The sequence below is a fragment of the Alosa sapidissima genome, chromosome 17 (assembly GCF_018492685.1).
Source record: "Alosa sapidissima isolate fAloSap1 chromosome 17, fAloSap1.pri, whole genome shotgun sequence".
Classification (NCBI taxonomy): Eukaryota; Metazoa; Chordata; class Actinopteri; order Clupeiformes; family Clupeidae; genus Alosa; species Alosa sapidissima.
The window spans coordinates 18,050,793-18,064,449 of NC_055973.1; the positions used below are offsets into that span (position 1 = coordinate 18,050,793).

The following is a 13,657-nucleotide window of genomic DNA, read 5'->3' on the forward strand; positions in this document are numbered from 1 at the left end:
ACAATTGTCTACATCAGAATAACTAGAGGATGCTATGCTACTTTCATTCAATGCACATTATATGCACAGGCCATTTCACTGCAGTCACAGAAACACAACGTAGGCCTACTCCTAGCTGTTGTCTTCAAAATATCCTTGTTACTTTTAAGTGAATGTCCTGTAGGCTGTAAGATGTAGGTAAAATGTAGGTCTCTGGTAAAACTGGTGCAATGTCTGCATTTGCTAACCCATTTAAATAAGCATGGGCTGATTGGGCTCATTCTTTTAAAAATGAAATCACTTACGAGTCATCGAGGTCCTCGACTAATGCTACTACCACCGAACTTAGAAAAAGCACTGTGAAAAAAAAGACAACATAATTCACAATGATGAATGTCATTTAACGGAAGGAACAGTGTATCTTCATCTGAGATTTCTGCTGCTATCGATGATCCATAAGCTTGCTTAGCAAGCCAGGGTCGAACTTGTATGCATAGTTCTATCACATCGCGCTTGGGAATACTCTCATTCCAAACGGTGCTGACTAAAATAGACATCCTAACGCCACAAATATTGTAGTAGCCTACGAGTTACTTACCTGCACAAACCAAACTGACTCTCACTTCAGCCATCTTTCCGAATGAGAACCATCAAACAGGAAATACACCAAGAAAATCCAAGACATCTGCGCGTGCGCAGTCACCCCGCTGCATTCTATCGGAAGTGTTGGCGACAGCAGAGCGATGAGACAGGGTACTCACTTACATATGGTACTTTATACATTCTCTGCTAGGAGGAACCTTTCAGATTTTGTTAGACAATAAAATGTATTAAAATTGAAATATTTTTTTTATGAAGTGGTGTTTTTCAAACTTGCCACGTTAGCGTGGGCCTATTATTACAGTCAGACCTATATTATTCCGCAAATAAAAAGTATTATTAGGGTACTTTTGCAAATTTGTAAAACAGTGAGCTTCTCCAACAACATTTTTCATTGTTGTAGGCTATTGTCCTGAAACTTTCCATATCATTATTTGTATTAGGCTATTATCACTCTATACTAAGCTAAGCCTAGGGATATAGAACCCATTTCTTATATGTGGTCCTCAAATTAACAATTAATTTAACAAATTTACTTGTTATTGTTTTTATCATGAACTTGGTCTTCTGGGCTATTGTGCCTGGAGACTAGCACTGTCGATGTTATGCCAGCAGATGGTAATGTTGTAGCTCTTTCACATCTTGAGTTTGAAAAGCCAAATGAACTGGTGAGGCATGCATGAGTGCTTGAGAGGAAGATAATATCAAATGTACAACATAAACAGTGCAGCACCAAAAACATTGTTTATTACAAATAAAGCTTTAACATATTACATGCAAATGATTTCAGGCACAAGCACTGAACTTTTAAACTGATAAACTAATAGCTTAAATGAAAGGCAATCTGACAAGGGTTTTTTTCTTATTTTGCCCTCCAGTCAGATGTTATTGCTGCACCCACTGAAAATCTTTACATCATTCTAATATATCAAAATTAGTAGGCACTCCAAGATCAGCAAAGTGAGAATGTCTCTCGGGTCAACTGTAAACCTGACCATTTTTGTGATTACAAAAATAAATATTTCCTTTCATATTATATTAAATAAAACAATTGCAATAAAAAAAAACTCTCAATCACTTCCCTTCCCTAGAAATTATTCCCATGACTTGTTAGCCTGGGTGTCTAATGACTTGTTACACTAGCTTATGATTGAACATGGGCTGCAATGCTCAGACAAGCCTGACTACCCAAATAGAGGCAAGTGACTTGATCAACAAGTACTCTGGCATGAATCATCCTGTGGTGCTAATGAATACTTAATACCTACATGTCCACCATTCCAGTTTATTTACTGTCCTCTACTGCTATAGATCCTAGAAATTGTGCACAAATATCTTTATTTATCAGCTCAATTCAGAAGAGTCTTGCTTATGTTCAGCTGCACAATGCAGATCATTGTTCTGCTGTTTCGTCTCCCCTTCAACACTTTCAACCACAGTCGATGCAAACAGAGCAACGGAAGAAAAAACTAAAAAGAAAAATAAAGTTACACATTCAAGCATGCACGCAGGTACGCAGGTACGCGCGCACACACACAACAAACACACACACACACACACACACACACACACACACACACACACACACATTGCAAGAAATCCATTGAAGAAAGAGCAATGCTTTCCCACAGTCCAGAGAGGGGCATGACTGTGTTACTAAACAGACTCATGAGCAGAGAAAATGGAAGGTAAGAAGAAGCAGAAGTAGCCTACTTAGCCTGCATGCAGACTGTCTGGTGCCCTCTCAACAACAAAAAAAAACACATATCTCTACAACTGCACATGACTCTGGCAAATTTTACAGCATACTTGTACTGTGTCACAACTGGCGCTGAGAGAATGTATGTGACGGAGAAATAACATGCAACAAAATATGACTGCAGCAGAATGCTTTCATGTTTTTATGTAAACGTGAATAGTCCCACTTGAACTGTTCAACACTGTGCTTGTATCAATGAGTTGATGATGTAGTCTAACTTGTTTTCAAAATGAACTATGCCAGATGAAATAACTGGGAAGCTTTGATTTGTCATGTGGCCACACTGATTGCATGCACAGGCTTAATGGTTATTGTGGTGCTAGCGCAATAAACAGCACTCCAAAGGCCGCAGTAGAGAATCTGAAATGTTCCAACCAAAGCATATTTTCGTACTGGTTCATGCCAAAAGACACCCCTCTGGCACAGGGCATTCACTCATGCTCTTTAAAGTTATAACAGTTAAATAAGCTGACAGTGCAGTCTAATGTGAGCATAATTCATCACAGATAACTGCAGTGCAACTAGATATCTGTGTGATTTTTAATCTTTATAGTTCCCAAGACAGAGCAAATTCAACAACCCTTGGATGCGAGAGAATGACAGGTATTTAAAAATAAATTTACCGTCATAACACTGAAAGATGTGACCACAATAATTTCTCAACTCAGTGAGATTTCCTATCAAGATTAGCACTGATCCTCCACCCTTTTCCCTTCCTCCATATCCAGAAATGACCTGATAACCACCTCCTCTCCCATTTAGTCCTTTACAAATCAGTGGCAGTGAAGATGACTCGATTAAAGCACGTCTGTGAATGTTCCTTGGCTGTGGGAGACCTCTGCGATAATGATGCCATGTGTACAAGGAGGTGTGACTCAGCGGAGAGTCTAAGCTTCTTCATCACAAAACTCCTGCAATGTCCTCCAAGAGAACTGAATGGAAATCAGCAAAGAGAACACCACTAATGGCTGCTTTCCTGACATATGTGCAGTAGATGATGTCTAGAGTATCTCACTCCAGAATGTCTGTCTCAAAAGGCACCAGGTGGTAGTAGGACAGGTTGGTGACATATGCCTCAGGCTCTTCATCACTGAGGTCAGGCTCCACAGGAAGACTCTCCGTGTCATCATACCTAAGCATAGAATAGAGGGGGAAACTGCATTAGTATTAAGTTTCACATAAAGTGATAAAATATATGACCCAAACATATAACCTCATGCATGGTCTACCAAATACAAGAGCTGTCAGTAAGCACTTTGATATTTGTTTGTGTTTGAGGTTGAGGGCCAGGGAAAAAAAGTTCTTGAAAGGTTAAAGCAACACCAAAGAGTTTTTTATACCTTAAAATAATGTTTCCAAAATCGTTTCAGTGGTTCATCAACTTGTAACAGGGTGAACGGCAATTCTGCATTCGCTTCGCCACCCTCTATCGGCTATAACCGCACTATGTAAGTTTGCCAGATCGGGTAGCGGATCTGTAGTTCGATGAAATGAGACATAAGAAACTACAAATTTGACTTGCATCTGATGTCGCAATACATCGTACTTCGTAAGTCATGCAAAATATTCTACCTTGTCTGTGGACAACGCAAAGCCGGTGCTGGATAAACAAATAGCGTGTGTGTGACAGAGGGAAAGTTCTTTGGTGTTGCTTTAAAGGGAGTCTGAGTTATGAAGGCCATGGTTCAAATTCTTGATGAATGCTCCAACTCTAGGCTGACTTCCTTTACTTCCTACTCACACCCAGGAAAGGAAATGCCTCTTTGCTACTTCCTGGCCAGAAAGAAGCTCATTCACATTCGGGGACTAGACACATACATCCACATGCAAACCTAGGTATGCTAATGCCATGTCATGTCTCACATAATCACCACTTTTCATGTCTGTATGATTTAACAGGAATCAAAATATACATGAGAATGAAAACACTCACGAATGCTCAGCTGAGTCAGTCGATGAGGGTCTCTCCTTCTCCTGGGGGATGTTTTCATCAAACACAATGGTCTCCGTATTGGCTAGACAGAAGCCATTGGATCTCATGATCTCTGTAACAAGCCAGGAGCAATCCAAATCAACGAATGTATAGCATTAGCACAACTGATTCAAGTTTAACACAATATTATTATACATACAAACTGAGCACCTTCAGAAAAACAATCATACACACACACACACACACACACACACACACACACATTTTTGTGTGACTAACCAGAGATTTTGACTGGACTTTGGAAGCAAGGCTGGATCTTGTGAACATTATCATTCCTTAGGATTTGATCAAGTGGTGAACGTTCAAAGAAAGTAAGCACAACCTCTGACCTGGAATACTAAAGAGAAAAAACAATGGTTGAGTTCCTGTTCAAAACGCATCTATTACATAACATTGAACATGGTAGGCCTAGTAAGATGCTTAAGTCTATAGGTAACCCCAAACCTCCTATCATGAAATAATAATACAGCTTTATTAAGAAATCCACTTTCTTATCTCATTCAGTATAAACTAGGATACAAATCGACAAGCCTTTTACTCCTTAATTCATCCTTCAAATGTACCAAATTAAAGAAACAGTCCAAGACCAGTGTATTGCATACCTTCCAGGGCAAGTTGATAGCATTTTTCAATAACTTCTCCACTTCATTCAGTTTCACTTCAATGTCACTTGCTTCCTTAATCTTCACAAGCCCTGGATAACAAGAAATACCAAGGAATATAAACACACAGGTACATACTTCAATAATGAACAATAAAGGACAGTCTTGATGACCTTTCCACATATAATGCCTTATCAGATGCCACAAAGGCTCAGTGCTTTAGCAACCAGACATCCAACTGAACCAGCATCAGGAAAAACAGATGACTGACAGTTCAATAGCGCTAACCTTTTGCTTCACAATATCCATTTGAATGCTGTCATTTACAGGGGAAAACAGAAAAGTCCAGATTCTCTTCAGGTGACACAATAGTGAACAATCGGCAGTACCAGCTGATACAGATTTTGGATATGGGATTGTTTTCTGACACAGTTGCATATTGTAAGCAGCAAACTTAAGTACACCAACTATGCATATCTCTGGTCTCGCAAAATGTTCCTTGGGACTAGGTTTTTGACACTAGGATGCCAATCAGTTTATCGTCTGAAATGTTTGACTGCTGATCTATACATAATAATAATAATAATACATTTTGAGGCTAACGCAGCAAGTTGCAGTATAGGTTTTGCTAAAAAATGCTTAGGCCCTGTTGATGTGGACTCCAAGCGGTTAGCCTTAGTATGTTCTTAGTATCTATTGTGATTATGTACAGATGTTTAAGGAACACAACGACTGGAAAACTGGCACCCTTAACCTTTAACTCCCTACAAGCACGCCATATGGTAACAGTGGCAAGGAAAAACTCCCATATTCCTGGAAGAAACCTTGATGGCTTCTGCAATGACACTGACATGATTCAGACTAACACACAGAGAGCTGAGTGTTCAGACGAAAGCTATGACCTCACATATCCCTATGGTCATGCTGAAGATGAGTGATGACGATAACAATGTCGTTAATACAGGGGGAGCAGAACTCATTCTGAATCAGCCCTCTAAGCCACACAAACAAAAAAACCTCAGTAGGACCTGGGCACAGAATGGATTTGGAGGGATAGAAGCATTCAACACCTTTCATGATGACATTACCCCTATGGCTGGTGAAAAGATAAAAGAAGCTACTCTTTCTATAATTATGAATGATGCTTTCCTGGTGCATTTCAATAAAAATAGTTTGCCAAGGTAACCAGGCAAAGTGTTGACCAATGTGAGTATGTTGTATTCATTAAACATAGGAGGGGTAAATGGTGCTGGTGATACAAAACAAAAACACAGCTGTCTGGCAGAGACTAGACGTTAATCCTTTCTCCAAAATACAAGTCTGTTTATTCACGCTAGTGGATACAGCTTATTAAAGTCTGGACACAGGTGTCTCCTCTGGTGGTGGTCAGACATTATCAACAGGAGCCAAGACAAAAACAATTATTGCTGTTTGGACAACAGTGAAACAGATAACTGGGACCTCTACATATTGGTTGGTTTACATTTATAGCAAAAACATGCTCTTTCTTAAAAAAACAACAACAACCAACAAATCAGAAACAGCTGCATCCCCAGTTAAAACTTCCTGAGGAACAAGCATTTTCCTGTACATCCTTCAATCTACTGCCCTAATGTGGAAGGAAAACATTTAAAATGTCCTACCTTTTTCTATGTGTGTGTCTGAACTTGAACTTGAACTTGGGTTTGGTGTGTGAGTGTAGACTGTATGAATTATATTCTATCCACTTTAATCATTTAACAACTCTAGTCTGTCTACATTTCAGCGCCTTGAGTCTGTACATTTCAGCGTCTCTCTACATTCTACCCTGACCTAAGCTACCCTGATCGACCAAAATGGATGTGGACAGGTGTTGGTAAAGTGAATGAAAAACTATCGGTCTTAGTTTATCTTTAAACCACCTGGAATAGGTTTATCAAAGTAACAACTGTCATTCAAAACTGTCTTCCTTATTTGTACATTCATTTGGCTTGCTTTGTATACATATATATTACCAATTACATGCAGACTTTGTACATTACATAACTTCCATCTCACAACCTGTAGGTTATGCTCCATAAAGGCCAACCTTTCCAAAACAGAACACAATGAATAATTAAGTGAGCTTTACGCTGATTGGGGGGAGGGGGTGATCAGAGGATTGGTTTGTGTGTCTGTTCACGTCACACTCTTTGTTCAGGTTTGCCCGTTTTTCATGGTAATTTCAAAGTCCCAGATTTGCATAGGAGGAAACAACCGTGTTTCCGGTTCACAGTAGGTTTGAGGCCATGCACCGGACTCTCACCGAACATCTTCAACAAATCCAGCGGTGTTTTCATTCTATGTCTGCTTTAAACATGTATTCCTTTCAATTTTCTTATGTAGTTGTTGCACCGTGCTGTCACCTTCTTTGCAGCTACAGTATATTTGGTAACACTTTACTTGACAGTATTGACATAAAAGGTGACATGACACTGTCATGAACACATGACACATGAAACATGAAACCTAACCCTAATCCTAACCTCTAATCTTAATCCATACCCTATCCCTAACCCTAACCCTTACCCTAATCCTAACCCTAATCCTAACCTTATCTTGTTATGACAAAAACTGAATGTCACTTAATAACAGAAGCGTTATGTCATAAACGTTTATGACTTGTTTATGACACGTTCATGACAGTGTCATGTCACTCTTATGTCAATACTGTCAAGTAAAGTGTAACCGTATTTTTCTCATATCATCAGATCAAGTGTGCTGGAGACATGCATGAAAAGCATGAAAAACCTGCGGTTCCTCTCGTACTGAGCAGGATTACCATTGCAACACATCATCAGTAGGGTCAAACTAAGCTGTCTCACGACGGGTGCTCATGCTAACTCTGATAAACAGTAGCACTGTTTCTAAACCTTCTAAAACTGTATAAAATGGTTACTTTCATATCATAATGTTGAAAAGTACAATAACTACAACAAATGACAGTTTTCTTAATTCTGTGTGCAGATACTTTTATTTAAAATGTTTTTTTGCATTATGCATGCATTCAAAGACATAATTGAGAACCACAGAAAATGCAGATCATGAAGGCTGACAAAGAAGGAACTATATCTGTTTGGTCATATCCTTCTTTCTGTTAGTTTCGGTGTGTTTAACTGTCTGACTATCTGTCATTTCTTTTTGGTGTGTAGATTCATACAAGTTGACTTAAGAAATCATAGCTTCATTGACACTAGACCATATATCTCAATTGAGATTAAGAGTGGGTCTGGAAAGGCTTCATTGACTTACGACTTCCAGGGGCATAACTAGCAGTGAATTTAAACTTAAATTGGTGCATTAAACTCTTACCAAATCGTGCTGCAATCAAATCTTGTAAACAAAAGTTTTAAATGCAGTTGTTTACTCAAATCCAAAGAAAGTCCACATCTGTTTAACCCTGTTTCCATCAGCATAGCCATTGGTTGTTTTGAATGCATTGCTCTATCTGTCATCACACAAAGCCCATTATCAATGGTGTATGTGATTGGTGCCTGGGTTTTTGTAATATTGGAAGTGGGTGTCAATTGCTGCCTTGCCAGACTAACCTGCAGAGCGAATTCAACTTCACAATATGAGTGTAGAATGAACACTGCTAATCAGCTTTCTCCATTGCTCAGCTGACATCATTACAGTAATAATAAACTCGATTCTGACGATATCACCATCTAGAAATTCATCCAAACCCATAGCACTCAACAACTTAAATGTCCTCGGAATAAGATTGTGCCGATAAGTTTCATATCCGTGACATGGTACAACCATCCACTTCTTCTCTTACATCACTGTCAATTACACAAGCCATGTCCATTCTCCACACACACCCTCAGAATGTCACATCTGCTTGGTGCGCAGGTCTGCTGAGAAACTCTGTGAGATGGATAAAAATAGGGTCCTATACTCCCTCTCTCCTGCTAGGCCTACTCATCCCAGCACTGTGTACCACTCTCTGCTGATGACATCAGCCTAAAGTGGAAGTGTTGTGTCTGGCCCAGTTGCCTAGCAAGGCCCCAGTAGCAGGAAAACAAGAGCCATGCTGAAAGACTAGTGTAGGAGATGAGCTATCCCTGCTTGGAAATGTTAACATTGATTAAACATTGATTTGAACACACTCACTCACTCATTCAGTCACACATGCACACAGAGAAGGTGGTTTTAAAAAATGAAGAAGCCTTTGAAAACATGCGACAGTGAGTCATTGTCATTATTTCACTACAATAGTTGGCCTATGAATATCCTATGGAGTGGACATGATGGTACACTGCTGTGGCCATAAAAGGCTGTTTGGTGTTGTTTCAAAAACTACCTTGGCTGGCTGGGCACAGACAAAAGCAGAGGTGCAGAAGTTGAGACTGATTGGTGCAGTGGCATACGCTTTACATTCTGCCAGACACAGATAAGCCCACTGGAAGGCGTCCAGAGCATGCACCACATTGATGACCAACTGAAAACAATACTACAATCAGGTGCAAGTCAAGAAATATTAGCTATCAGCCTGTTAAATCAAATCATCTGTAAATGTAATGGCAGGGGTATAAATTAAGAGTGTGATTACATTTTGAAAGATGTCTTTATTGCATATCAATTAAGAGAAATTACTATCAAAACAGCTTATTCTACACTTTGATAGGCTATTATCCTGGATAATTATTTATTCCCATGCCATTTCTTTATTTAAAACATTCATGCCAGTTGTAGAATGATCACTTTTAACTTAAAAATATATGTAGATAGTACAGTAAATAAAGACAGGTATAAATGCCTGAATAAGATTTGAATGGGTAGATCGGTATAAAGGTAAGGTCTGCATTGTCGCCTTGGATAAAAGCGTTTGCCAAATCCCATAACCATAATCATAAGAAATTGTATGAAATTCCTTGAAGACTCTACAAGTATAGAGACCTTGTGAATTGAGTCATTGCTACTATACTCCTTGATATTAAAATAGTTAATCATGAATGCCTGTTTGCTGTCAAGTCTTACTTTGTGAATACGCAGGGTCCCAAATGATTACGAGATACTGTAATTTTCCATAGTGCTTGTTGAGACGCAGTGCAGGCATTGACTCAACCTGTGACTAATAATCATGTCTTTATGAAATATTGGTGCTGTGATTGATCAGAGAGTGGTCAGGGTCTACAGTGAAGCACACGTCAGCAGGAAATTGAAAGACTGGACTGGCATCCCTATAATTTAATAATTAAGACTCACTATGATCATGCTCGGCGTGTAGCCTTACAACAAAATGCTACACAGTCCAAGGAGGGGAGCATCTGTACTGATTGTCACACTATAGATAATCATCATAGTCAGGCAAAATGGCTGAAATGTCCACCTTCACTGAACAGTATCTAAATATTGCAAACTGCATTGCACATAACATACAGTGAAAAAATGTACTAGTTCAAAGAAAGAAAGGAAAGGTGTGTAACAGTGTGAAACCACCAGTCGTGTAATGCTGCATCACCTACTGTAGTCCTGTTTTTTCTCTTCTGTTAAAGTGTGTGTGTCTGTGTTAGTCTGTGCCTATATACATTTAACATGAGTATTTTATTTCTAGCAAGACAGGATGTGCCAAATTGAGATCAAAGTACTTTTGTAAGACCTAGTACGTGACTCAAGGGCCTCTGTGGCTCATAGCTTATGTTACAAGACATGGTTCAAAGCCATGTTTAAACTCCCAAGTGAAGGTCTGAAATATATGGCTTATATTTACCCCTGTGAAAACTGTTTCTGAAACAGTATAACAGTAACTCACCTGCTGGTGCCAAGTAGGCAGATGAACTCATCTGCCTACTTGGCACCAGCAGGTGAGTAATTTTATTTGGGGTGTAGACCAATACGGCAGAACACAGAACGCTAACTAATTTGGACATTTCGCACTGGTAGCCTATACCCATGGCCAGCATCAAAATCCACAGAATTATCTGGGGATAGGTTGACTTGAACATATAGCCTAGGACAACTAATTTATCTACATACCGGTAATCGAGGCGGACAGCTTACCTTCTATTAGTGGTGACTTCGACAGGGTTCGTCTGTCCTCAGGGAAGCATTCCAAAAGCCTTTTCAATAATCTTCCAAAATCGGAGTAACTTCTATGCAAGTATAAAACATTTCTATCTGACCACTCAGTCCTAATTTCAAAGAATTCCTCTTCCTCGCCACGCTGATTTATAATAAGTCTCCGGATTCCGTTAACCCAACAATCTTTCACAAACATGTTTGCCAAAGACGTGCCCTCGAATATCGCCGATGCCATTCCTCAGCCGTCAATCCCACATTGTGAGTGTTGTTGGCAGTCTCTTGTCAAACTGAATAATCAAAACAGTCATGCCCACTCGGCAAGGCGCGGTCGGGGCTTCGTTGCAATTTAACTAACCAGTTGAATGCGAGACATAAAAGTGAAGTTCCACCTATGACTAAGCTAATTATATCGACGTTTTAAGCTCTGGAGACGCAATGGTCAGTGCAGATAGGCCTATTATAAACGTGGCACTATCCGTGACAGCCTTTGACCAAGTCATGCGCTCAAAAAAAAAAATCGATATTTTAAAACAAATCGGAAATTACACATTACAAGGTTTGCTTGAGACTATTATTCCAGCATATCCTTTGATCTCTGCTCCTTGATGGCGGATTGAAATGTAGGCTAAAAAGCGCGACCACTGTTTGTCAGGATTTCTCAGCATATCTCACTTTCAAATATATTCCACAGTTCTACCAGCAGTCGAAGCTTCTTGAGCGTTGTGTTGCTGCTGGTCACAGAGACAACTTTATGGCTTCCTTTGCAGGAGTCAACATTCCCCCTCCCCTGCTTCCTTCTCTCTCCCAGTTGACTCTCCCCAACGCAACGCTATGTAAGGAATGCAACTCCCTGCATTAGCCTACTTCATTGTCCAGTGTGAAAAGTTTACTTGGAGTGTAAAAGGGAAAACGCTAATGAGTAGGGGGGGGGCCTATCAGGGCGATATGGCTACAGTTTGTAGTAATCCAGTATAATAAAATTGGTTGCCTTCTAAAAATCGTAGGTGCTGCTCCTCAGTGATGTAGTGATTGCTCTCAAGTAATTCCCTCCACACCAAACTAAACCATAAGTAAACCGTTACCGGTACCGTTACACAATTTCCATTGGCTACTCACTGATAAAATTCAAGCAACCAGGGGCCTCATGTACAAAGACTTGCGTGGTGGATTTCATACTAAAACATTGCGTACGTGCAAACCTGAAAAGTAGCGTAGCCTACGCACAAAAAATCCTGAAACTGTGCGTACGCAGCACTCCACGCAGATTTTCCACGCACAAGCATAACACTCCACCCTCTCTCCTCCCTCAATCACACTCATTTTAATATGCTAACTAGAAGGCCACTCGAGAGCGCAGACCTCCGCGCAGACAAAATAGCCTATCCCGCAATATTAATAACAATGAAAACTCATTTGTGGATCCTTTCATACTCGAACCTGCTCCAAAGTTTAATAATTGAAATCATCAAATTAATAAAAAAAGGTTTCTCTCCAGCGAATGCGAGGTAAAAGTGTTTATCCGACGAAATGTCAAGAATCTAACGTCTTTATCATCTGTAATTAATAATAATTAAAAAAAAATACTAACAAAAAAACAGTAGAGGCAGAGCGTAGCAGTGGCTAGCTAGGGTCAGAGACCGTGGCAGAATTATTGGTCAGTCAAGTAGGTGACAGTCGCATAACTGGGTTTGATGCATTTGAACCATTACAACACAACTGCATTAATAAAAAAAAAACATTAAATCAATCGTGTCCAAGTAGACTACCACGCATCGCGCACTCCAGGTGGAATAAACGAAGTTGATCCAGGCCACATCGCCACAACATTACGATTTCTGGATCATATCCCTATATTTGCACACAAGTGTGACAACAATAATGCGAATGCTTACTCGAGGAAAGTCAAAGTATCCTTTGCAGTCAATCACACTAAGGGAAATAGCTTATATCCGCGCTTATTAGTCAGCCTATCTATTCTATCTATATATACATATGTGTAGGCTATAGGTTTCACGTTCCCTTTTAATTCGTATCCTCTAATAAGTCTACAGTTGTCATTATAGATAGGTTGTTGCATAACTTAGTAGAATTTGAGCATTTTGCATGTCCAAATATAGAAACATAGGCCTACTTTCGAAGTGTTATAATTTTTAATAACCCACGTTTCACAATACTGTGCAAATAAAGGCCTAGACTTGCGATCAACTAATTTTGTTGCGCTGCATTGCCTCTAAGTGTCGCCAACTGACGATACACATTGGAAATGTGCGTACGCCAGACATGAAGTTTGCGTGGAGGACCACACATTCTCACGTTCAAGTCACTCTTCGTACATCCGGACGTGAGCGTGAGAAGCAGCATTTTTGTGCGTACACAAAACGCACATCACATCTTGCAGGCCACCTTGCAATGTTTCGTTGTTGAAATGTTTTTAAATTATTAACAGTGGAAATCACAAAATCTTCATAATATATTAAAATGTAGCATATTGATGTTTCCTTCACGTCATAAATCATGACACACTGCTCTCCCTTACATAAAAGTAGGCTATCTAAGCTGCTTTTAGTAACAAATATTGGTATTGCAATGCTGGCCCTATTACCTGGTATCGGCCCTATTTACTTGGTATCGGATCGAAACCAAAAAAAGTATCGTACACCACTAGCCTACTGTTTGGGG

The 13,657-nt window shown here is 39.7% G+C and overlaps 2 protein-coding genes across 2 annotated transcripts in view; both read right to left on the minus strand.

Annotated features, from left to right (window-relative positions):
* tmx3b (thioredoxin related transmembrane protein 3b) overlaps nucleotides 1–716 on the minus strand; it is a 31,772-nt gene extending 31,056 nt beyond the window's left edge. Inside the window, exons 1-2 of the mRNA XM_042067846.1 lie at nucleotides 578–716; nucleotides 285–336 (exon numbers count right to left, since the gene is read on the minus strand). Of these exons, the coding sequence (XP_041923780.1) occupies nucleotides 285–336; nucleotides 578–611 (86 nt within the window). The 5' untranslated portion in view covers nucleotides 612–716. The remainder of the gene's footprint in view (nucleotides 1–284; nucleotides 337–577) is intronic.
* Nucleotides 717–1,304: 588 nt separating this feature from the next.
* Nucleotides 1,305–11,805, minus strand: pxdc1b (PX domain containing 1b). Its single transcript, XM_042068454.1, has 5 exons — nucleotides 10,958–11,805; nucleotides 4,934–5,025; nucleotides 4,551–4,668; nucleotides 4,272–4,383; nucleotides 1,305–3,470 (listed from the first exon to the last, which is right to left on the minus strand). The coding sequence occupies exons 1-5, from the start codon at nucleotides 11,211–11,213 to the stop codon at nucleotides 3,350–3,352; spliced, it is 699 nt and encodes a 232-aa protein (XP_041924388.1). The 5' UTR covers nucleotides 11,214–11,805; the 3' UTR covers nucleotides 1,305–3,349.
* Nucleotides 11,806–13,657: the final 1,852 nt, after the last annotated feature.